At 39.4% G+C, this 25,928-nt stretch overlaps 1 protein-coding gene across 12 annotated transcripts in view; it reads left to right on the forward strand.

Annotated features, from left to right (window-relative positions):
- Positions 1-25,928, forward strand: part of VPS13D (vacuolar protein sorting 13 homolog D) — a 277,290-nt gene that overhangs the window by 19,120 nt on the left and 232,242 nt on the right. For 11 of the 12 annotated variants that reach the window (XR_012129991.1, XR_012129992.1, XM_073233217.1 and 8 more), the window contains exons 10-21: positions 46-214; positions 2,228-2,329; positions 2,479-2,680; positions 3,433-3,612; positions 4,708-4,838; positions 5,687-5,762; positions 6,178-6,348; positions 7,287-7,417; positions 8,699-8,831; positions 10,582-12,792; positions 13,898-14,049; positions 16,649-17,680. Coding sequence is in view for 10 of the 12 variants with exons in the window: in XM_073233217.1 (XP_073089318.1) it covers positions 46-214; positions 2,228-2,329; positions 2,479-2,680; positions 3,433-3,612; positions 4,708-4,838; positions 5,687-5,762; positions 6,178-6,348; positions 7,287-7,417; positions 8,699-8,831; positions 10,582-12,792; positions 13,898-14,049; positions 16,649-17,680 (4,690 nt within the window). In the remaining 2 variants the exon portion in view is untranslated. Of the gene's footprint in view, positions 1-45; positions 215-2,227; positions 2,330-2,478; positions 2,681-3,432; positions 3,613-4,707; positions 4,839-5,686; positions 5,763-6,177; positions 6,349-7,286; positions 7,418-8,698; positions 8,832-10,581; positions 12,793-13,897; positions 14,050-16,648; positions 17,681-25,928 lie in introns of those variants that run through there. The other variant, XM_073233226.1, reaches the window with a different exon arrangement.

A 25,928-nucleotide genomic window follows, 5' to 3' on the forward strand; every position in this document is an offset into this window, starting at 1 on the left:
TAGTTGCTTTTATTATAAGTAATTACATTGTATAAAATATTTCAGCTGCCGAGAATGGTGGTATTTTGCTTTGAACGCTAATCTGAATGAGATCAGGGAGCAGAGGAAGCGTTGTACGTGGGACTTCTTGTTGCACCGAGCCCGCGATGCTGTATCTTACACAGATAAATACTTCAGCAAGTTAAAAGGAGTCTTGATGTCTGCAGACGACAAGGTGAGGGGACTGTCATCTTGCATTTCTTGTCTTCATTCAGGGGGTGGCAGTGTCTCTCAAAGTCTAAAGAAAATAGAATCTGTGAAGAAATGAAGTCCTTTGCTAAGGTTTATAATTTTACAGGCTAGAGTTGGTCTTACTAGGATGAGAACTTGGAAGGCCATGGCCTTACCTTGGCCAGACGTGTCTTCCACCTTCTGTTGCTTGAGGAGAGCCCGGCCATGGTGGAGGAGGAGGAAAAGGTGGCCGTGGTCCCACCACACCCTGGTGCCCACTCCACTCCTCCCCCAACTCTTAGTGCACGGCCCAGAGGGACTTTTCCTCTGGTCACTTCTGTCTGTTCAGAGCTTGATCCTAGTCATTATTATTTTACTCCAAATTCTCTAACTAATCTCTGTAGACGTTGGCCTACATTTTTCCCTAATCCAATTGACTTGATTTACATAGGGATTTTTAGGGGTAGAGGCTAGGCAGAGGGTGTGAAGTAGGTGGGGAAGGCCAGCTCCTGTTTGGTTAACTGTAGAGATGGATGCCCTCCACTACTCCTGGAGTCCTGGCGTGGGACTCCTCGCTGGTTCCCGTCTGTCTGACCCAATCCCAGGGAAAGGGAGTGGGGATTGCTGTGTTCCTTGGTTTGTTTCGTGAGTTTCAGTTTTTTGCAATAGCAGTTTAGACTGTTTCTAGTATTTTGGCTCAGGTACTGTCTCTTAATTAACTATTGCTTTTATAAAGACTTCCAAGTTTCCCTTTACCATCTTTCTTAGTCAGCTCAGGCTGTGTAACAACTGGGGGCTTTAACAACAGCTGTTTGTTTCTCACGGTTCTAGAGGCTGGTAAGTCCAAGATCAAGGTGTCAGCTTGGCTGGGCTCTGGGCTCCGGTGAGGGTCTCTTCCTGACCTGTGGAAGCGCCTTTTCACTGTGTGCTCATGTGGCCTTTTCTTGGTGGAGAGAGAGATCTCTCTCTTACAAGGGTAGTTGCATGTCTTGACTTCACCCTCATGACAGGCTTATAAACCTAATCATCTCCCAAAGGCCCACTTCCAAATCCCATCACATTGGGGGTTAAGGCTTGAACGTAGGCATTTTGGGGGGACACAGTCATTTAGCTCATAGCAGCACCCTGCTGTGCAGTAACCACTGGCAGTGCTGACTTCTCTAGGTGTTCTCAGCTCTTCTGCTGGCACCCTGAGCCAGGACTCACTCACTTTGTTAATGCTTTTTTCATCAGTGTCAGGCATGATTACTGACATAGGAACCTTATGAAAAGGATGGAATAAACCAGACATTTGTTTTGGTGATTTTCTTAAAGGCATAGGCAAAGACATGGAGGGAGAGAAAAATTTATATTATAACTGAAGAGCAAATGAACACACATAATTTCTTTACTCTTCCAAATTTTTTTTAATGTTTACTTTTTCTTAATGTGAGGGTATAAGAAAGAGTTTAGGATTGCTATTCTGCTTTCTTTTCTGTATTTGCATGTAGCTGGCTACCACTGTTCTTTCCTAATTGGCATGAAACAAATTAAAATGACCATGTTCTTGCTAATATCCATATGAAATATGAGTGAGCTGGAGGCCTACACACTTGCTGTGTAAACTGGGTTCTCAGTTTCCTCAGCTGAAGTGGGAAGAATAATAACTAGTTACCTACTTTGATCAACTGAGGTAATGCGTGTGGACGCACTTTGTAAGCTCACTGCTATGCAAAGGGTCGGATGCTATAGTAGTGCACACTTTGATTACTGATTTCCAACTAGGTACTGTTCTTTGCTCCCTCTGAATTTACCATCGGTCCCAGAGGCCAAGTAAAATCTATGGGGTTGTATGGAAGAGCTGTTTGAACCAGAAACAGCAGTCATGGAACTATTTATCTTCATTGTTTCTTGGCCTCCAGTGGAAACGCTGGGGGCCGGGCAGGTTCCTTCACGGTAGTTGTAGTGGTCTGTGAGAGTGTCCGGTTTCTCTGGAGCTGTAATTCCTGTTCTGTTCGTTCTTATTTCATCTAAACAGGAGGAGATGTGTCGGATTGAAGAGGAACAGAGCTTTGAGGAATTGAAGATTTTGCGTGAACTGGTTCATGAACGATTTCACAAAGAAGAAGAACTGGCAGAGGTAAGAAGCCCTCTTTGAGACGGGGTCAGACTCTGGGTGCTTTGGTTTAGATATGCGGTGCTTCCTTGGGGGACCAAGCATCGTGAGTGGCATATCACAGCTTGTTTCAATCTTTGGATACTCATATGTGCTCCTTTTTGATTGACCAGAGCCTACGAGAGCCTGCTTTTGATTCTCCAGGGGACTCTGCTGGAGACCCGGAAACCAGTGGAGGCCGTGGGATGCTGCACTATCTCCAGTCCTGGTTTCCTGGCTGGGGTGGCTGGTACGGGCAGCAAACCCCGGAAGGGAAGCCAGTCGAGGGGCTGTCAGCCGAGCAGCATGAACAGTGGATTCCTGAGGAGATCCTGGGTAAGGGCTGGCCTTCGCTTTTCCTGCCTTTGGCTGTAGTGAAGGTTGACACGTGTTCATAAAAATTCATCTGTTATTTGTGCAATGGCCTATGATACTTTTCAAGTTAAAAAAAGTAAACATTTGTAAAACTTTGTCTTACGTTCATAGAATCAGACTGAGGAAATTTTGAGAGACACTTGAATTGCAACTCCATTACTAAATTTGAATGTTAGTACAGTTTTACATAGAACTGAGTGGCACCTATTCTAAGAGAACTAAGCAGGTTTAAAAGCTTTAAACTCTGACACTTGAATACCAGTCCAGAGCCCCTCTTCAGACCTGTGCTGTCCAGTATGGCAGCCATAGTCACAAGTGGCTGTTTAACTTTAACTAAAATTGAATAAAGTAAAAAATTCACTTCCTCAGTTGCACTAGCCACATTAGCTGAAAGTGCTCAAGGCCATGTGTGGTTAGTCTGCAGTACTGGCGGGTGTGGATGTGGGGCATTTAACTGTACGCACAGCGCTGCTTTACACTGATCCTTAGCCTGAACCTTCTTGTCTTCTCTGGTTTGCTAATTGGTTAAAAGATCCCTTATAAAATGATGAGAGTTGTTTTTCATTAGTGAATAAAACAGTCACCCATGATTTTTTTCCCTAAAAAGAGGGAAAAATAGTTAAATAGTGTCATCATAATCATGATCAGTGTGCCTGGTTGTGCTTCTTAAATTCTCCCATGATTTTTCTTTGTCTTTTCTTCCTCATGTGTAGGCACTGAGGAGTTTTTTGACCCCACTGTGGATGCCTCCTGTATGAACACGTATACAAAGCGAGATCACGTGTTTGCCAAACTTAACCTGCAGTTGCAGCGAGGTACTGTGACCCTGTTACACCAGGAGCAGGGGACTCCTCAGAAGAATGAAAGTGCTTTCATGCAGCTTGAATTTTCAGGTACTGCCGTCAAAGAGCTACTTGATGCCTTTTATCTCTCTGGGCACCAGTGTCCCCTTGAGTGTCATTTGTGGTAGTCATGTTCCCAAAAGTTGCCATGAACACTGAACTGTTGAATGCTGAATTACTGCTTCTAGGGGAAATACAGGATTAAATGTCTTTGAGCCTCTGGTCCTAACAGTCATCAGTGAGTCAATGCATAACCTTGTGTTATGTATGTTTGTGTTTAAAGGCACCTTACCTAATATATATTGTGGACTCATTAATATAGAACTTCTGCCTGAGTGAAGCTTACCCACTACACATATTTTCTCTGTAAGGCACAGAACTTCAGCACTATGCTTGGGGAGCCATTTTAAAGAATTCACCAACAAAAAGCATACAAATACAAAAAACCGGCACTAAGTCCATGAAAAGGGCACTTGTGTACAGTACAAACTGAACAAGAAGGCAGAGCATTGCGTCGTTCAGCCTCAGCTGGGGACATGCACGTCGTGTGCCTCAAGTCTTTTTTGCTCCTCACATGTCCTTGAAAGCATTGAGAGTACTGATTTTGGAATTACAAATAAATTCTAGTGAGTAGGCAGATTCACAAAAATGGAATCTGTGAATGATGAGGAATGATTTGTTTGACTTTTTTGTGGTTTTGAATTAAAGGTGTCTATATAAATACCCAGATGTTGGTTTTCACATCTTACAAATATTTTTATTTCAGTACATTAAATAGCCACTTATCTGAAGTACCTTAGTAGTTTAGAGGCAAATTTTGACCAAAAAAAAAAAAAAAGTCTGTTTTGCGTATAAACTTGAGAGCTGAGAATCATAAACTTAGTATGAATAGAAGGTTGCTTGAATTTAATTGGGAAGTGCAGGGTTTAAAATTCATTTTGCTAGGAACTTTTAATATTCCTTATATATTTATGTAGATAGATTTATATACACAGATATAAATATATAGATAGGGTTATCTTTTCTAATTTCAAGGAAAAAGATTTCATGATATCTAATAGTCTTTTTAAAATATTATGTTTAATGCTTTTAAAGCAGTTTAAACTATCATGGCATAGTATCAACTCCTACATTTATTTTTCCTAGATGTGAAACTATTAGCAGAATCTCTTCCTCGAAGAAATTCCTCCTTGCTTTTAGTCCGGTTAGGTGGACTGTTTCTTCGAGACCTGGCTACAGAAGGAACTGTGTTTCCTCTCCTGGTCTTCCCTAAGTCAGTACGTACAGCAATGGGGTGGCTGATCCATCTGGGGTGTTGGTGAACTGTGGTCTGTTTTAGGCAAGCATATAATAGTAGGTAATATTAACTTGATTCCTTCTAACATTTGGTCATCTTGAGATAGATGGGTTGAGTAAAAACAAATTAGATAAGTTTTTTGAATTTATTAGAGAGCAAATATTAGTGGGATTTATGGCAATGCCTCCATCCTCTCCCATGTTGTAGCTACCATGGAGTAGTTTGCCCTGATTTGGAAGAAAATGCTATAAGTACCACTCTTTCCTGCATTTCAAGGTCAAATGTTTGAATTTTCTGTCTCTGACAGCCATTTTCTTGCATTTTGACCTTTATTCATTGATAGGAAGTCTCATCTTTCCAGAATTCCAAAAGAACTACCTTAAGCTTTCTATATATATATGTAATATTTATATATAATATGCTTCATTAATTAGAAGATCTTTTATCTTATTTTACTAATAAGCTAGCAAAGATATAGTCAGAATAGTGGAATATTTAGTCAATTATTCTGTCCATAGTCCTTTTAGGGGGGTGGATTATGGAGAGGGTGGACGTACAGAGTGACAATTTGAAAAACTATACATATTTAATATTCCTCTAGCAATCATTCATTAAACATGATGAATATAAAGTAGCATACTGTTCATAAGAGATTGAGAAAAGGTATAAACTAGAGGACTGGTTTGCAAGTACTTAGAAGTCTGATGTCAAATGACTTTTTTGAGTGGATTGTGCTAAGCAAGGGTGAATAAAATGTTGAGAGAATATGTGCATAGTGAATTGTTCTCTCTCACGCTGATATTTATGCATTTTGTATGTGTTTAATAGCAAAAAGAAGTTGGCAGAGTCTCACAGTCTTTTGGTCTCCAGGCAATATCTGCAGACAGAAGTGATCATAGCCCTGGTAATTTATCATACATTCTTAAAACTAATCCTTACAAATATGATGATTACAGATTCATAGTCTTGGTGAGTAGTGAAAGAGCGTGTTTGTCCTGTTTTGTACTTGGCAGTTTGCTATCTGGACCTGTGTGTGACTTGGAGACAGTCTAATGCTGTCCATTAGCCCACGTGTACCTGGGACAACCTCGCAGGGCCCTCAGTCCCTAGGTTTCCATGCAACACCCCAGCCTTGAGGATTCCTGTTGAATGTTAGAGTCAAGCCTTCTTGGGTTCTCTGTTCTATAAAATTTTCATGAAAGAATTAAATGGAAGATAATTTGGAAGTTGTCTTCTTTTCAGAATTCATTACAGGTTATGAAGAGTAAGGCAATTGTTTTGGCTGTGTTCCATTTTCTCTTTCTCGTTCTTTCCTTTAGCCATGAACCCAGAAGACCCAGTTTTTGAGATGCTTTATGAGAGAAATCCTGTGCACAGCCATTTTGAGAGGCGGCTGAATGTCAGCACGAGGCCTTTGAACATCATATATAATCCCCAGGCTATTAAAAAAGTAGCAGACTTTTTCTACAAGGGAAAGGTTCATACCTCAGGTTAACTTTTTTGTTTGATCCTGTGTTACTTTCTAAAGACATTTTTCTTGTTATTTTTAGTGCTCTGAACAAGGGTTATTACATATGCAGGTGAAAAGGCCTGTGGAGTGATTGGGTAGGGTTGTCCTTAGTAATTGAATCAAAGTAGATGTCCTTGGAAAGTTACTTTTCTAAGAGGAATCAATATCCTTAAATGTTTTCTCATTGCCTTCATTTAGCATACATTTTTAAATATTTCCCATTTCACCAGATGGTGGGTTCCTTGGCCATGTGGAATATTTTAGGCCACTGAAGTTTGGAGGAATGTTCAAGAATTTCCTTCTAGATGGCAGTGTCAGTGACCTGTTTGACTTGATGCAACATTAAATACTGCACTCTCCACATTGTTGATTTATTTATGATTCTCTTTGTTTCCAAAAAAGATTTGAGACAGTAGGTGCAGAAAAAGCACTTTTGTTGACAGGGAAATTGATAAAACAGTAGTAATTCCCTAAATATATCCCCTTTCTCCTTCTTTATAGCCAGTTTTTGAGTATTTTCAAGTGAACATTAGCAATACATGTCTTGGCTTCATTGGTCTGTTACTGATAGAATATAGAAGACATTTCCTTCTAAATTCTATTTTCTCTTTCCATGCAATATCTTGCTTTTAAGGACTTTGAAATATAATAGTTGGGAATCTTAGGAAATGGTTTAAGAAATTCTAGTAACTTAGGTCCCCTCCCTCACATCCGGCCTTCTCCCTGGGGCCGACCCTCACCCATCTTTGCCTCATTGCTGTTCTCTGTATGGTGCCAGGTCAGGGTGAGTAAAGAACTGTTGTTGCACAGACAGTTTTTTAGCTTTGGTGGAAATTCTTGGTAGGAATAGATATTATAGCACTTTCTTCCACCCAGCCATTTGAAAGTTCTGACTCTTGTATATTTCCAATCTTGAAGGTTTTGGTTATCAGTCTGAACTTGAGTTGAGAGTGGCTGAAGCTGCCCGAAGACAGTATAACAAACTGAAGATGCAGACCAAGGCAGAAATCCGACAAACACTTGATCGTTTGCTGGTGGGTGATTTCATTGTAAGTGGACATAAACACTCTTTTTTGGGGGCAGGGAAGGGGAAAGGCAGTCTTTATATCTGTCTTACCTACTGTAGATAGGTATGCTTGTATCAATTACACTGATTAAGTAAACTGAAAATGTGGGATCCTTATTAGCTAGCAAAAAAAAAAAATCTCATGTCTTTTACAATCAGGGGTTAATGAATGAAGATAAATGACTGGACAAATTCTTCCTTGGACCCATCTTGGGACACTCTCAACACTCATCTTTGTCCCAATTTCTAGACCTGATATTTTATAAATGTTTTACCTAAGAACATCCCCTTTTGTTTACTGTTAGCAGAAGAACCACAACTGGAATGATGCCCAGTTTTGATTCCAGGGTATGATGGTAACTTTGTGATGCTAAGTGATCAGCTGATGCAAGGATGCCATAGACAAGGAGCCAAGAAATTTCTTAACAGTCTCCCCAAACTCGGTGGCTGACACTGTGGCATGGGGGTGCGCTGCTGAGATGCAGCAGTGGGACAACAGGGTGTGGCTTCTTCTTGATGCAGAGCCTTCAGGAAGTGTAAGGGATGAAGTGCAGAAATATTTGGAGTGAAATGTTTAAGGGTGTGCAGTACGGGTTGGGGAATTAGTCCTCTGTGTGTGTGTGTGTGTGTGTGTGTGTGTGTGTGTGTGTGTGCATTTTAATACAAATTACAACAATTCATATCTACCTGTTATGTTAGGCAGAGGTTTCTTTTTGATAATGCTTATATAAATTAGCTTTTGCTACATATAATTGAGGTGAATTTTCATGGCAGGGAAGAACAGTTAAATTCATGAATTGGTGTGTTCTGTATATTTCAAATGTAGAAGCTTATGTTTTTCACTGATATTTTGGCATGAAAGTTCCTAGTTACCAGTGTCCATGAAAAAACAAAAATATTTGGATTTCTACATTTTTTTTATTTCCATAACTTCTGCAATACTTTAAAGTATTAGGTCCTATAAATTTAGAAAGGAGATCTTTCTTAAGCCATGAATCATCACAATCAAAAAGTGGACAACCTCTAAACCTGTAATTCACTAATGTCTTTCCCTCACTGCAGGTATTTGCCTGTGGTAATGTCTCAAATCCTCAAGCATTTAGGTCTAGTTTTGTTTTAAAACTTTTGCTCTGATACCATAGACCATTAAGTCATTCTATTATCCTAGCTTTGGCTTTCAGAAAGGTGTGAGTGCCAACTGAAAAAGCTGTTCAATATCAGCAGTTGCAGTTAAAAGTTACCGAAGTCTATTTTATCTTTACAGGAGGAGAGTAAACGGTGGACTGTGCGACTAGATATTTCTGCCCCTCAGGTGATATTTCCTGATGATTTCAAATTCAAGAATCCTGTGTTAGTTGTTGTGGATCTAGGAAGAATGTTATTGACAAATACCCAAGGTATAGTGTGCATGTGAAGAAATGAGAACGTATCTTGTTAGATTGATCTGTCTATGCTTAACCTAGCAAGGCTTAAAAAAAAGTTTTATGTAACATTTTTAAACTCTAAAGTTTCTTGTTACTTTTTGATAGCATTTAAAAATACACAATTCAGTTGTTTTTGGTATTTTGATAGAATTGTGCAACTCTTACTGTTACCTAATTCCAGAACATTTTCTTCATAAGAAGAAATTCCATACTCACTAGCAGTCACTCTCCATTACCCCCGCTGTTAGCCCCTGCCCATCACTGATCTCTCTGTCTTTATGGATTTGCCTGTTCTGAACATTTCATACAAATGGAATCATTTGTGGCCCCTTATGTCTTGGCTTTTTTTACATAGCATGTTCTCAAAGTTTATCCATGTTGAGGCATGTGTCAGTACTTCATTCCAGTTTATGGCTGGGTAATACTCTTTTGTGTGAATATACCACATTTTATTCATCCATTTGTCAGTTGGACATTTGGGTTGTTTCTACTTTTTGGCCATTATGAATAATGCTGCTGTGAACATTCATGTATATAGGCTTTTGTGCAGATATATATTTTCAATGTCTTGGTTATACTTCAGGGTGGAATTGTGGGTCATTCAGGGACTTCATGTTTAGTGTTTAGAGGGACTGCCAGATGCTTTCAGAAAGGAAATAGCACCCATTTTACTATCTCAACAGCAGTGTGTGATGGTTCCAGTTTCTCTGCATCCTCACCAACACTTGTTAATGTCTTTTGGATTATAGCCATTTTTATGAGCATGAAGTAGTATATGACTGATTTTATTTGTATTCCTTATATAACATTTCATATTTTAATAAAGATTGTTTCTCAGTAATAATTTCAGTAATAGAGATTTAATCTATTTAGGGATATTAGGGATATATACAAAAGGAGACTCCTGAAAGGTAATTTCATTGGGTAGGAGGAATGATGGGGTATCCATGGGGTAAAAGAGATTGGGGAAGCTCAATCTCCACTTTATCTTACTTCACTGAGAAGACCCAGAAGAGGAGAAGAGGGTCGAGGAATTGAGCAGGAGTGGAAATGTTTGGTGCCAGTGGGACTGTTAAAAGGGAATTAGCTCTGAAGAAGAGACACACACAGCTGCAGAGAGCACCCGCTTGAATGGTTAAAATATAAATGTGGAACATAGACAAAGGTGACAGAGCCCAATGGTGTTTTTTGAGTCATCTCAGCGCTGCTCGGCTGCCGAGAGGGGTTGAGTGTGAACTCGGGCTGGGATGTGATGTAGTGTGCAGTTACTGCTTGCCAAGGTCTGATTTAGGTATCGGGTATGGGGTTGAATAGGACAGATGAAACCTGTTCTTTGGGAACATTTTAGTTGGGGGAACAAAGTGAATGTACAGACAGTACAGGAAAAGGTAAACAAATGCATAATCATGGGGAGTGATGTAAGAAGGGCTGGCGACGGCAGCTCCCGGTAGTGCTGCTCGGATGGCAGGAAGCAGTTTGGGGCAGCAGGTTTTTGGTTTCTTCATCCTGTGTTTCTCTTTTGCTCCATCGTTTTTCTTTTGTGTTTTGATTTCCAAGTTAATAGGCAAGTTCGCACTGAATAAATGGTAAGTACATAGTGTTATGCTTAGAGTTTTCATCCATTAATTTTTTTAATTGTGGTTGGTGGGTTCTCCACTTTTCTTAATTATTACGTTAAAGGGAAGAGCAGACATATACTTTGAAGTTTCTCTCTTATCTGCAGATGAATCTAAGAAGAAAAGTGGGGATGGGTCAGCATCTGAAGAGAATCAGTTCAGTGATGATGAATACAAGACCCCTCTTGCCACACCTCCTAACACCCCACCTCCTGAGACGAGCAGTGGTAATGGGGAGAAAACACCTCCATTTTCTGGAGTTGAATTCAGTGAAGAGCAGCTTCAAGCACATTTAATGAGCACAAAGATGTATGAGAGGTACTCCCTGTCATTTATGGACCTCCAAATCATGGTTGGACGCGTGAAGGACAACTGGAAGCATGTCCAGGATATTGATGTGGGACCAACCCATGTGGTCGAGAAATTCAATGTTCACTTACAGTTAGAACGGCGACTGATTTATACTTCAGATCCCAAGTACCCTGGAGCTGTGCTGTCAGGCAACCTACCAGACTTAAAAATCCACATCAATGAAGAAAAAATATCTGCTCTAAAGAATTGCTTTGCTCTCTTGACCACCCCAGAAATGAAGGCTTCTGACACTCAGATTAAAGAGAAGATTTTCCCCCAAGGTAGGCACCGGGGAAGTTTGCAAGACTCAGTGATGAATTTAACCCAGAGCTTCGTTATGTTGGAGCAGCATACCCGGGAGGTTCTGGTAGAGTCACAGCTCCTCCTGGCTGAGTTTAAAGTGAACTGTATGCAGCTGGGTGTTGAGAGCAATGGCCGGTACATTTCCGTGCTGAAGGTGTTTGGTACCAACGCTCACTTTGTGAAGAGGCCTTATGATGCTGAAGTCTCCCTCACTGTTCATGGTTTGCTTCTGGTGGACACCATGCAGACCTATGGTGCTGATTTTGACCTGTTGATGGCTTCGCATAAGAACTTGAGCTTTGATATCCCAACAGGAAGTCTGCGGGATAGCAGGGCCCAATCTCCTGTCTCTGGATCAAGTGTGGCCCCCTTCACGACTGCTGCTGCACTGAATGACCGATCAGCTAGTGTTTCACTTGACAAAATTCTCACCAAAGAACAAGAGTCCCTCATTAAATTAGAATATCAGTTTGTGAGTTCAGAGTGTCCGTCGATGAATTTGGACAGCACTCTTCAGGTGATTTCATTACAGGTGAATAATTTGGATATTATTCTAAATCCAGAGACAATTGTGGAGCTGATTGGTTTCCTTCAAAAATCCTTTCCCAAGGAGAAAGATGATTTGAGTCCTCAACCTTTAATGACTGATTTTGAAAGAAGCTTTAGGGAACAAGGAATTTATCAGTCTACATATGAACAAAATACTGAGGTAGCAGTGGAAATCCACAGACTTAACTTACTGCTCCTTCGGACAGTGGGAATGGCAAATGGAGAGAAATATGGCAGAAAAATTGCAACTGCGAGTGTAGGAGGCACTAAAGTTAATGTCTCAATGGGTAGCACATTTGACATGAATGGTTCTCTTGGCTGTTTGCAGCTTATGGATTTGACACAAGATAATGTTAAGAACCAGTATGTTGTCAGCATTGGGAATTCCATAGGCTATGAAAATATCATCAGTGATATTGGCTACTTTGAATCTGTATTTATCAAACTGGAAGATGCAGCCCTCACTGAAGCTTTGAGTTTCACCTTTGTTGAGAAATCTAAACAGGAGTGTTTTCTCAACCTCATGATGGCTTCCTTGCATTATAACCACTCTGCCAAATTTTTGAAGGAGTTGACATTGTCCATGGATGAACTAGAAGAAAATTTTCGAAGTATGCTGAAAAGTGCAGCCACCAGAGTCACCACGGTACTGGCTACCAAGACAGCTGAGTACAGTGAGATGGTGTCACTCTTTGAGACTCCAAGGAAGCTGCGGGAACCCTTTGTCTTAGAAGAGGATGAAATATACGGGTTTGGTCTGCCTGCATCTCATTCTGACACTGTAAAACTCATCTTGAACATAAACATTGAATCACCAGTTGTTTCTGTCCCTCGGAAGCCTGGGAGTCCTGAGTTGTTGGTAGGACACTTGGGACAGATATTCATCCAGAATTTTGTGGCAGGAGATGACGACTCCAGAAGTGACCGTCTGCAGGTGGAAATCAAAGACATTAAATTATATTCTTTGAATTGCACCCAGTTGGCAGGCAGAGAGGGTCCTGGGTCTGAAGTAAGCCGGGCGTTTTGCCCTCCTTCTGGGTCTGCCAGTGCCAGTAGTCAGGAGGAAGCTCATTTCACCCGACACGATTTCTTTGAATCTTTACATAGAGGTCAAGGTGAGGAGCATAAATCTTTTTTCTCATTTTGTTTGAAGATTCCAAGTTTCTTAATATTTAAGAAATCAAAACAATATTTTAATATAATTTTATAATATTTTATAATTTAATATTTTCATATTATGTTGGTGTGTTTCAACATCTCCCATTCAATGCCCTATTTGGCAAAATAAGGATTGTTTTTTTCAGGTGCCCTCCCTTTGAAATTGGGTGGGTGCTCATTTACAGGGATGCTTTAGTGGGTGGATTCTGTTCAACTATTATTTAATTTCGTCAAATACATCTGATTTTTCCAGTCCTCTAAGTTGTAGAGCTTTGCTAGTTGAATGTTGTATTCCAAGACACTTGTAGGGATTGATACAAAAAGAGTATGGTATTTAGTCTGCGGATGTTAGGTTCTCCCCTTAGGGTTCTGCTATCTTCTGTAAATGGGTTGGTCCAGGGTTCTAGGAATAAAATGCCTGTATTTGTGTTCTCAATCTGATTTGCTAAAACCAAACAGTTCAATCTATTAGTCTTAGTGCCTGCAGAAATCAGATAAGCCCTAGAGCATGGCTTTATTTATGGTGAAGAAATTAATGCTTTTAAGAACTTCTTCTGTGGTTCTCAGATGTCAATCACTGGTTTCAATACTTATGAAAAGCTTGCTTTCTCTGCTTGGGATAAAGGTTCCTCCCTTAGAACCTTATATTGTCCTTGATTCTGATTTAGGCCCAATAAGAGGGATCAGTCTGTATCCAAAAACTGGGTAAGGATGAACAATTTGGTTTGGAAAACGCCAGCTTGGGAGGCTAAGAGAAGCTTAATGTAGACCCTGACCTGGATAAATGCTCACATCATATTTTGAAACCATAAAATGGAGTATATCATGAAAATACTGTTTCTTTTTGTATACAAATTTATCTTGTACCTCTGCTGACTGTGAATTTTCATCTTGGGATAGTTAGCAAAGTTTGTATTCAATCATAGACCCCAGGTGCCAGGCTAGCCTGCAATCCAGGTCTAAGAGTAACTCAAGGGCTCTATTTTATAAACCTTACACTTAAACAGCAATAACACAGTAAATATTAGTGTTTCCAGTATGTCATTTCTTCTCTTCTGCCAGCTTTTCACATCCTGAACAACACCACTATTCAGTTTAAACTGGAGAAGATCCCTATAGAGAGAGAATCTGCATTGACATTCTCCCTCAGTCCAGATGACTTAGAAACTTCTAGCATCATGAAGATTGAAGGAAAATTTGTCAATCCAGTTCAGGTAAACACTGTATTGGTTTTCATGTCATGGCAGTTGAAGTCATGTATTTGTATTATATAGATAGATTTATATCTTGTTATATATTTATATATATAAAATGTTGGAAGAAAAAAATGTAAATCGCAAGAGAGATCATTAGTGCATATTACTGTTGATAATTTGTTCCAGTAAACATGGAATTCTTTTATGTCCTTCTGTGTCCTTTCATGATTTGAGCCCTCAACCTTTAAGGACTGATTTTGGAAGAAGCTTTAGGGAACAAGGAATTTATCAGTCTACATATGAACAAAACACTGAGGTAGCAGTGGAAATTCACAGACTTAACTTACTGCTCTTTTGGACAGAGGAAATGGCAAATGGAGAGAGATATGGCAGAAAAATTGCCTTCTTCATGTGGAGGAAGAAGGCAGATCTTTAATTCCATTGCCATTCAGAAATGAGGAAAGTATTAACAAGTCGCAGTCTTTTTCCCAGGGGGTTATAATTCCTGTCACACTTTTGACATATTTGGTCCAGCCTGTAAACAATCTGCTAATGGATCCTTTCAAGAGAGTTAGTCTTGCCCTCTTTGAAATGAAATGGGCCAGGATAGGAATTTTATCTGTGTGTGTGTGTGTGTGTGTGTGTGTGTGTGTGTGTGGTGAGGGTGTGTATGTACATCTGTCATCTTTTTCCTTCAAAAGTGTTATTTTCCCTTTCTTCCCTTTCTTATCACAGGGATGAGGGCAACATAATGTTATAAAACATTGGGGACAGGCAGGATCTTAAGGCAGTGGGCCCTGGCCTTGGGAAGTAACTGGCCACTAGTCTGTGGCCACTAGTCTGGCAGCTGCTCTGGAGAAAGCCAGGACTGCAGTTAACAGACATGTGTACCTTTGACATCGGGGGCTCCTGGACATGTGTCTCTGGGTGAGAGAGCTTTTCCCAAAGCTTTCCCTTCCTCGCCAAGCTTTTGCCTCTTCAGTAGGGGCTTCTAGGATGAATTTTTCACCTTAAACCTAGCTCGTAATATGAATTCTATTGGGTTATATTGATTTATTATGGTATTCATTGACTTACTGTTGCTTTTGATGAAAATCTTTAAAAAAATCTTTAAAATAATCTTGAAATTATTATTTAATAATTGATATTTAATAATTAAATGTAATAATTTAAATACTTTTAAAATACTTTATTTTGAAAAATTTTAAACCCATGTACCAAAGTAGAATAATGAGCCCTATGTATCTATCACCTGGATTCGGTAGTTATCAAGATTTTGCCTCATTTGTGTCATCCATTTTTTTTTTTTTTTTTTGTGAAATATCTTATGGCATATCCCAGACTTCATGACACTTTTACCCTTAGCTATTTGGGATGAATCTCTATAAACTATGTGTCTTTTCTTACATAACTACAGTGGTATTATCCTGCCTTAAAAAATTAATGAGGATTCCTTAGTACCTCTAAATTTTAATCCATTTCAGATTTCAGAGGCATTTTTTGACTGTTTCAAAAAGTCTTTTCCCTTTTGGTGAGTTTGAATCAGGATCCAGAGAAGGTCATGTATTGCATTTGTATGTTACATCTTGTGGGTCTCCATCAATTTAGCTTCCCTCTTACTTTTTCCCCCTGTGCCATTATTGTGTTGTGAGAACTAGGTCAGTTGGCCTATAGAATGTTCCATGTTCTGGATTTGGCTCTTTGTCTGTGGTGTCACTTAACTTGTTCCCCCACATTTCTTGTAAACTATAACTTAACTCTACAGGTTCGACTGGATTCAGGTTTTCTTTTGGGGGGTTAGAACACTTAAAGGTGGTGCACTGTACTTTGTATTGCATTATATCAGGAGGCACATAATGAATGTCTGGTTGTCGCTACATTAGTGATGCTAAAATTGATGATTGTGTCAGGTGGGAAGAACCAGATCCTCCCACCCCCTTGTAAAATTTACTGTCAACCTTCATATAAGGGCATAGTCCACTGATGGACTGTGAAGGGCTAAAATCATTTCATTAGGGGTTACAAAACGATCACTTTCTAATTCTGTCATTTCTATATCCATTTGGAATTCCTCTGTTAAAAAACTGCCCTAAGTAGATGAAGTCTTGCCTAAAAATGTTTTAAAGAAGAAATCATAATTAAAAACAAAGTAAGGAGGAAAGGAAATGTCAGTATTCAGTGATCTTTATTACCATTAAAAAGTACTAGCTGTTTGTTTAGCTGTTGTTACAGTATTTGTGATGATCAGCGAGGTTTAGAACCATGAGTCTTGTGGTATGACCACAGGAGACTTTTGGCAGTATTTTTTTCTGTTTCTGCAGTTGTTTTGTGGGGTTAGAAAGAGTGATTTTGCTGCTTCAGGCCTACAATGAACAGCACTTACTGAATATTAACTGCATGTAGATTATTCTGTGAGGTCCTGGGGGAGGGCCTTATAACCAGATATAGGTCTGAGAGAGGTAAGGACAGAAAAGAAACGAGACATAGTCCTTGTTATCAACTAATTTATAACCTTTTGGGGAAACTCATGAAAATTGACTTTGGAAATCTGTGGGCAGTGTTCTGAGTGCAGTTAATGATAGTAGTGTAATAACTGAGTTTATCTTTTTGAATATAGGTGGTGTTAGCCAAGCATGTATACGAGCAGGTTTTACAAACGCTGGACAATCTCGTGTATAGTGAAGATCTGAATAAGTTTCCGGTCATTGCTACCTCCTCACCTTGCCCTGATTCTCCTCTGCCTTCCCGCAGTACCTGTGGGGAACCTTCCACTGAAAGGAAGGAGAATGGATTGTTCAGCCACTCTAGCCTTTCGAACTCTTCCCAGAAGTCCTTGTCTATGAAGGAAGTCAAGTCCTTTACCCAGATTCAAGCCAACTTTTGTATATCAGAGCTTCAAGTTCAGCTAAGTGGAGATCTGACGTTAGGGGCCCAGGGTCTTGTGAGCTTAAAGTTTCAGGATTTTGAGGTGGAATTCAATAAAGACCATCCTCAGACTTTGTCTATTCAGATTGCCCTGCATTCTCTGCTGATGGAAGACTTACTGGAAAAAAATCCAGATTCCAAATATAAGAACCTGATGGTGTCTCGAGGAGCCCCTAAGCCTTCAAGTTTAGCACAAAAAGAGTATCTTTCTCAGTCTTGCCCCTTAGTATCCAATGTGGAGTACCCTGATATGCCCCGGTCTCTCCCTTCCCATGTGGAAGAAGCCCCTAACGTCTTTCAGCTCTATCAAAGACCCGCCTCAGCATCCCGGAGGAAGCAAAAGGAAGCCCAAGATGAGGATTATCCTTTGACCCCACCTCCTTCCCCAACAATAGATGAGCCCAGGATACTTGCTGGAAAGAGTAAATTTGATGATTCCTTGGTCCACATCAATATATTCTTGGTGGATAAGAAACATCCAGAATTCTCTTCCAGTTATAATCGAGTTAACCGGAGCATTGATGTTGATTTTAACTGCTTGGATGTGCTGATCACCTTGCAAACCTGGGTTGTGATACTAGATTTTTTTGGAATTGGTTCCACGGCAGACAACCATGCAATGAAGGTACCACCTGAGGACATTCTGCAAAATGTGAAGTTGGAATCAAATGCTTTGACAGAATCTGAACTTCAGGATCCAGTTAACACCAAGCTGGATCTCAAGGTATCAGTTCCTTTGGCTCCTTGAATTTCTAAAATGAATTTTGGTTTAACTTAAATGCTGTCATTGTACATTTACTCTAGAAAATAGATCTTACTGGCAGGGGAGCTATTTAATCTTCTGGATGTCTTATAAAAGGGTAGACATAAATATTTTAGAAAAGGTTTTATAGTGTAAACCCCATCTAGAGGCAGGAAAAAAAAATTGTTTAACTAACTTGTCTTTCCTTTGAATTGTATAATTCAGTGGAATTGCTTAGTGTCTGTGAGACTCAGTTTCCTCATCTTCCATCTTCAAATTAAGATAACTAAATATGTGTAAAGCACCCAGCAAAGTGTCTAGTGCTCGGTGACTTTTATTTATTTATTTATTTAAAAAATTTTTTTCATTTTATTTTATTTTTTGATATCATTAATATACACTTAGATGAGCAACCTTGTGGTTACTAGAGTCCCCCCTTTATCAAGTCCCCACCACATACCCCATTACAGTCACTGTCCATCAGCATAGTAAGATGCTATAGAATCACTACTTGTCTTATCTGTGCTATACCGCCTTCCCCGTGACCTCCGCCAACATTGTGTGTGCTAATCATAATGCCCCTTTTTCCCCTTAAACCTCTTTTCCCACCCATTCTCCCCAGTCCCTTTCCCTTTGGTAACTGTTAGTCCATTCTTGGGTTCTGTGATTCTGCTGCTGTTCTGTTCCTTCATTTTTTTCTTTGTTCTTATATTCCACATATGAGTGAAATCATTTGATACTTGTCTTTCTCTGCCTGGCTTATTTCACTGAGCATAATACCTTCTAGCTCCATCCATGTTGTTGCAAATGGTAGGATTTGTTTTCTTCTTATGGCTGAATAATATTCCATTGTGTCTATGTACCACATCTTCTTTATCCATTCTCTACCAATGGACACTTAGGTTGCTTCCATTTCTTGGCTATTGTAAATAGTGCTGCGATAAACATAGGGGTGCATATGTCTTTTTCAAACTGGGCTGCAGCATTCTTAGGGTAAATTCCTAGAAGTGGAATTCCTGGGTCAAATGCTATTTCTATTTTGAGCTTTTTGAGGAACCTCCATACTGCTTTCCACAAAGGTTGAACTACTTTACACTCCCACCAGCAGTGTAGGAGGGTTCCCCTTTTTCCACATCCTTGCCAACATTTGTTGTTTGTCTTTTGGATGTTGGCCATCCTAAATGGTGTGAGGTGATATCTCATTGTGTTTTTAATTTGCATTTCTCTGATGATTAGGGATGTGGAGCATCTTTTCATGTGTCTGTTGACCATCTGAATTTCTTCTTGGGAGAAGTATCTGTTCAGATCCTCTGCCCATTTTTTAATTGGGTTATTTGCTTTTTGTTTGTTGAGGTGCATGAGCTCTTTGTATATTTTGGATGTCAACCCTTTATCGGATATGTCATTTTTGAATATATTCTCCCATACTGTAGGATGCCTTTTTGTTCTACTGATGCTGTCCTTTGCTGTACAGAAGCTTTTTAGTTTGATATAGTCCCACTTGTTCATTTTTGCTTTTGTTTTCCTTGCCTGTGGAGATATGTTCATGAAGAAGTTGCTCATGTTTATATTCAAGAGAGTTTTGCCTATATTTTCATCTAAGAGTTTTACAGTTTCATGACTTATATTCAGGTCTTTGATCTATTTCGAGTTTACTTTTGTATATGGAGTTAGACAGTAATCCAGTTTCATTCTCTTGCATGTGGCTGTCCAGTTTTGCCAACACCAACTATTGAAGAGGCTGTAATTTCCCCATTGTATATCCATGGCTCCTTTATCATATATTAATTGACCATGTATGCTTAGGTTTATATCTGGGCTCTCTAGTCTGTTCCACTGGTCTGTGGCTCTGTTCTTGTGCCAGTACCAAACTCCCTTGATTACTGTGGCTTTGTAGTAGAGCTTGAAGTCGGGGAGCTCTTCTCAGGATTGCTTTGGCTATTTGGGGTCTTTTGTGATTCCACATGAATTTTAGAACTATTTGCTTTAGTTCATTGAAGAATACTGTTGGTATTTTGATAGGGATTGCATTGAATCTGTATATTGCTTTAGGCAGGATGGCCATTTTGACAATATTAATTCTTCCTATCCATTAGCATGGGATGTGTTTCCATTTATTGGTATCTTCTTTAATTTCTCTCATGAGTGTCTTGTAGTTATCAGGGTATAGGTCTTTCACTTCTTTGGTTAGGTTTATTCCTAGGTATTTTATTCTTTTTGATGCAGTTATGAATGGAATTGTTTTCCTGATTTCTCTTTCTGCTAGTTCATCGTTAGTGTATAGGAATGCAACAAATTTCTGTGTGTTAATTTTTTTTTTTTTTTTTTCACAGATTAAAGATTTTAATTAATCCAACTTTTTGTACCTGAGGTCCTTTCTTTTAAAAAAGCATGCAACATCCACTACTCTTTGTGTAAAAATTAGTGGGGGAAATGCCCATTATCCATACATATGAAACTGTGTTTTCATAGAACAGCCTTTCTCAGGGTAACAGGGTTGGATGGGGTGGGAGATCATGGATAGGGAAACTTTCTTTTTTTTTTTTTTTTTTTTTGAGAGGGCATCTCTCATATTTATTGATCAAATGGTTGTTAACAACAGTAAAATTCAGTATAGGGGGGTCAACGCTCAATGTACAATCATTAATCCATCTCAAGCCTAATTCTCGTCAGTCTCCAATCTTCTGAGGCATAATGAACAAGTTCTTACATGGTGAACGAATTCTTACATAGTGAATAAATTCTTACATGGTGAACAGTACAAGGGCATTCATCACAGAAACTTTCGGTTTTGATCATGCATTATGACCTATAAACAATCAGGTCAAATATGAATATTCGTTTGATTTTTGTACTTGATTTATATGTTGATCCCACATTTCTCCTATTATTATTATTATTTTTATTTTTAATAAACTGCTGAAGTGGTAGGTAGATGCAAGATAAAGGTAGAAAACATAGTTTAGTGCTGTAAGAGGGCAAATGTAGATGATCAGATGATCAGGTGTGTGCCTATGGACTAAGTATTAATCCAGGCTAGACAAGGGCAGCAAGACATCCACGGATGCAGAAGATTTCTCTCAAAGCAGGGGGGGTGAGGTTCTGAGCCTCACCTCTGTTGATCCCCAAATTCTCACCTGATGGCCCCCCTGCGACTGTGCCTGTCTTAGGTTGTTCCTCCCTTGAGGAATCTTACCCGTCTCTGGCTAACCAGTCATCTTCCGGGGCCATACAGGGAAATGTAAAGTTGGTAAGTGAGAGAGAAGCCATATTGTTTGCAAAGGTTAGCTTTTTACTTCTTTGCAGATTTATGCCCTGTGGCTTCTATGCCCAGCACTTGTCTCGAGGTATCTTTACCACCTGGAAGAATTATGATACTCGGTAAATTCGATCTGAGGCATGAATTCTATTTAAGGGTTGTAATTAGGAAGGAAGAAGAAAAGCTATAGATGTAGCATATGAAGGAAACATGGGAGGATTGATTATTTCTTTGACATATCTTCTTGTATAGTACCTTAAGTATGTATAGGTTTTAAACTACTAACTAATTTGCACACACATATTAACATAATAGGAATACGGTGACATAAACAAAGCAAATCTATAATTACCATCCATCTCCAGTGAAGCCAAGAAAACCATTTAGGCACCCTAGGCATTTGTGAAAATTTATCTATGATATGATGGATATTGTCCAACTGTACTTGAACCATCAGGCAAATTAAAGCAGCCCATTTCTGGGATCTGTTCACATCCCATATGTTCTTTTAACCATAGATAGTCTATAGTCATGAGATTTTGGAGTGCTACAACTTGCACCCCTCCCAACTCCTGGTTGAGTTCCAACAGTACAGATCCAGTCAAATTCGTTGTCTCACTGTATGCACATGCCAGCCTAGACATCTCCCTCCTCATTCCAGTGGCAAGTCCAGGAGACGGTGGGCTGGATGCAGCCACAACCGCAGCATCGTCCGGATACCTGTGGAGGCTTTTTGATGATCATCCCCCGGCACAAGTCCTCCAGAGAGTGCTGATGCCGGAAGCTCCTCCTCATATCGTATCTTAGTTCATTTTCTGGGTATCCAAGCTAGGCCTTGATCTTCTGCATAGAAACAAACAGACCCTTTGCCCACACTTTGACATGCCCTCTATACCACTGTGCAGAACTCATTGGAGGTCAGCACACAGTAACTGCTTTTTTTTTTTTTTTTTTTAATTAAGAGAAAGGAATATTATCAGAAAAGAGTACCTCCATAGCTGATCATCTGACACCCTTTAAGTGATCAACATTAAGGATATTTAAAGCATGCTTTGATCTTTGATTTACCAATAGTTTTATCCTGTCAAGGAGTAATCCCCCTTTTCTTTCTTTTTTTTTTTTTTTTAATTTTTAATCTACACTTACATGAAGAATACTATGTTTACTATGCTCTCCCCTATATCAGGTCCCCCCTAACAACCACATTACGGTTACTGTCCATCAGCTTAGCAAAATGTTGTAGAGTCACTACTTGTCCTCTCTGTGTTGTGCAGCCCACCCTCCCCTTTCTCCCTCCCCCCCATGCATGCTAATCTTAATACCCCCCTTCTTCTTCCCCCCTCATCCCTCCCTGCCCACCCATCCTCCCCAGTTCCTTTCCCTTTGGTACCTGTTAGTCCATTTTTGGGTTCTGTAATTCCGCTGCTGTTTTGTTCCTTCAGTTTTTCCTTTGTTCCTATACTCCTCAGATGAGTGAAATCATTTGGTATTTCTCTTTCTCTGCTTGGCTTATTTCACTGAGCATAATACTCTCCAGCTCCATCCATGTTGCTGCAAATGGTTGGATTTTTCCACTTCTTATGGCTGAGTAGTATTCCATTGTGTATATGTACCACATCTTCTTTATCCATTCATCTACCGATGGACATTTAGGTTGCTTCCAATTCTTGGCTATTGTAAATAGTGCTGCGATAAACATAGGGGTGCATCTGTCCTTCTCAAACTTGATTGCTGCGTTCTTAGGGTAAATTCCTAAGAGTGGAATTCCTGGGTCAAATGGTAGATCTGTTTTGAGCATTTTGATGAACCTCCATACTGCTTTCCACAATGGTTGAACTAATTTACATTCCCACAAGCAGTGTAGGAGGGTTCCCCTTTCTCCACAGCCTCGCCAACATTTGTTGTTGTTTGTCTTTTGGATGGCAGCTATCCTTACTGGTGTGAGGTGATACCTCATTGTAGTTTTAATTTGCATTTCTCTGATAATTAGCGATGTGGAGCATCTTTTCATGTGTCTGTTGGCCATCTGTATTTCTTTTTTAGAGAACTGTTCAGTTCCTCTGCCCATTTTTTAATTGGGTTATTTGTTTTTTGTTTGTTGAGGCGTGTGCGCTCTTTATATATTCTGGACGTCAAGCCTTTATCAGATCTGTCATTTTCAAATATATTCTCCCATACTGTAGGGTTCTTTTTTGTTCTATTGATGGTGTCTTTCGCTGTACAGAAGCTTTTCAGCTTAATGTAGTCCCACTTGCTCATTTTTGCTGTTGTTTTCCTTGCCCGGGGAGATATGTTCAAGAAGAGGTCACTCATGTTTATGTCTAAGAGGTTTTTGCCTATGTTTTTTTCCAAGAGTTTAATGGTTTCATGACTTACATTCAGGTCTTTGATCCATTTTGAGTTTACCTTTGTATATGGGGTTAGACAATGGTCCAGTTTCATTCTCCTACATGTAGCTGTCCAGTTTTGCCAGCACCATCTGTTGAAGAGACTGTCATTTTGCCATTGTATGTCCATGGCTCCTTTATCAAATATTAATTGACCATATATGTTTGGGTTAATTTCTGGGGTCTCTAATCTGTTCCACTGGTCTGTGGCTCTGTTCTTGTGCCAGTACCAAATTGTCTTGATTACTATGGCTTTGTAGTAGAGCTTGAAATTGGGGAGTGAGATCCCCCCTACTTTATTCTTCTTTTTCAGGATTGCTTTGGCTATTCGGGGTCTTTGGTGTTTCCATATGAATGTTTGAATTATTTGTTCCAATTCATTGAAGAATGTTGCTGGTAATTTGAGAGGGATTGCATCAAATCTGTATATTGCTTTGGGCAGGATGGCCATTTTGACGATATTAATTCTTTCTAGCCATGAGCATGGGATGAGTTTCCATTTATTAGTGTCCCCTTTAATTTCTCTTAAGAGTGACTTGTAGTTTTCAGAGTATAAGTCTTTCACTTCTTTGGTTAGGTTTATTCCTAGGTATTTTATTCTTTTTGATGCAATGGTGAATGGAATTGTTTTCCTGATTTCTCTTTCTATTGATTCGTTGTTAGTGTATAGGAAAGCTACAGATTTCTGTTTGTTAATTTTGTATCCTGCAACTTTGCTGTACTCCGATATCAGTTCTAGTAGTTTTGGAGTGGAGTCTTTAGGGTTTTTTATATACAGTATCATATCATCTGCAAATAGTGACAGTTTAACTTCTTCTTTACCAATCTGGATTCCTTGTATTTCTTTGTTTTGTCTGATTGCCGTGGCTAGGACCTCCAGTAGTATGTTAAATAACAGTGGGGAGAGTGGGCATCTCTGTCTGGTTCCCGATCTCAGAGGAAATGCTTTCAGCTTCTCGCTGTTCAGTATAATGCTGGCTGTGGGTTTATCATATATGGCCTTTATTATGTTGAGGTACTTGCCCTCTATTCCCATTTTGCTGAGAGTTTTTATCATGAATGGATGTTGAATTTTGTCAAATGCTTTTTCAGCATCTATGGAGATGATCATGTGGTTTTTGTCTTTCTTTTTGTTGATGTGGTGGATGATGTTGATGGATTTTCGAATGTTGTACCATCCTTGCATCCCTGGGATGAACCCCAGTTGGTCATGGTGTATGATCCTTTTGATATACTGTTGAATTCTGTTTGCTAATATTTTATTGAGTATTTTTGCATCTACATTCATCAGAGATATTGGTCTGTAATTTTCTTTTTTGGTGGGGTCTTTGCCTGGTTTTGGTATTAGGGTGATGTTGGCCTCATAGAATGAGTTTGGGAGTATTCCCTCTTCTTCTATTTTGTGGAACACTTTAAGGAGAATGGGTATTATGTCTTCTCTGTGTGTCTGATAAAATTCCGAGGTAAATCCGTCCGGCCCCGGGGTTTTGTTCTTGGGTAGTTTTTTGATTACTGTTTCAATTTCTTTGCTCGTAATTGGTTTGTTTAACTTTTGTGTTTCTTCCTTGGTCAGTCTTGGGAGGTTGTATTTTTCTAGGAAGTTGTCCATTTCTTCTAGGTTTTCCAGCTTGTTGGCATATAGGTTTTCATAGTAGTCTTTAATAATTCTTTGTATTTCTGTGGAGTCTGTCATGATTTTTCCATTCTCATTTCTGATTATGTTGATTTGTGTTGACTCTCTTTTTCTCTTAATAAGTTGGGCTAGAGGCTTATCTATTTTGTTTATTTTCTCGAAGAACCAGCTCTTGGTTTCGTTGATTTTTGCTATTGTTTTATTCTTCTCAATTTTGTTTATTTCTTCTCTGATCTTTATTATGTCCCTCCTTCTGCTGACTTTAGGCCTCATTTGTTCTTCTTTTTCCAGTTTTAATAATTGTGATGTTAGACTATTCATTTGGGATTGTTCTTCCTTCTTCAAGTGTGCCTGGATTGCTATATACTTTCCTCTTAAGACTGCTTTCGCTGCATCCCACAGAAGGTGGGGCTTAGTGTTGTTGTTGTCATTTGTTTCTATATATTCCTTGATCTCTATTTTGATTTGTTCATTGATCCATTGATTATTTAGTAGCATGTTGTTAAGCCTCCATGTGTTTGTGAGCCTTTTTGTTTTCTTTGTAGAATTTATTTCTACTTTCATACCTTTGTGGTCTGAAAAATTGGTTGGTAGAATTTCAATATTTTGGAATTTACTGAGGCTCTTTTTGTGAGTTAGTATGTGGTCTATTCTGGAGAATGTTCCATGTGCACTTGAGAAGAATGTATATCCTGTTGCTTTTGGATGTAGAGTTCTATAGATGTCTATTAGGTCCATCTGTTCTAGTGTGTTGTTCAGTGCCTGTGTGTCTTTACTTATTTTCTGCCTGGTGGATCTATCCTTTGGGGTGAGTGGTGTGTTGAAGTCTCCTACAATGAATGCATTGCAGTCTATTTCCCTCTTTAGTTCTGTTAGTATTTGCTTCACATATGCTGGTGCTCCTGTATTGGGTGCATATATATTTAGAATGGTTATATCCTCTTGTTGGAC

Source organism: Manis javanica, chromosome 4 (genome assembly GCF_040802235.1).
Source record: "Manis javanica isolate MJ-LG chromosome 4, MJ_LKY, whole genome shotgun sequence".
Lineage (NCBI taxonomy): Eukaryota > Metazoa > Chordata > Mammalia > Pholidota > Manidae > Manis > Manis javanica.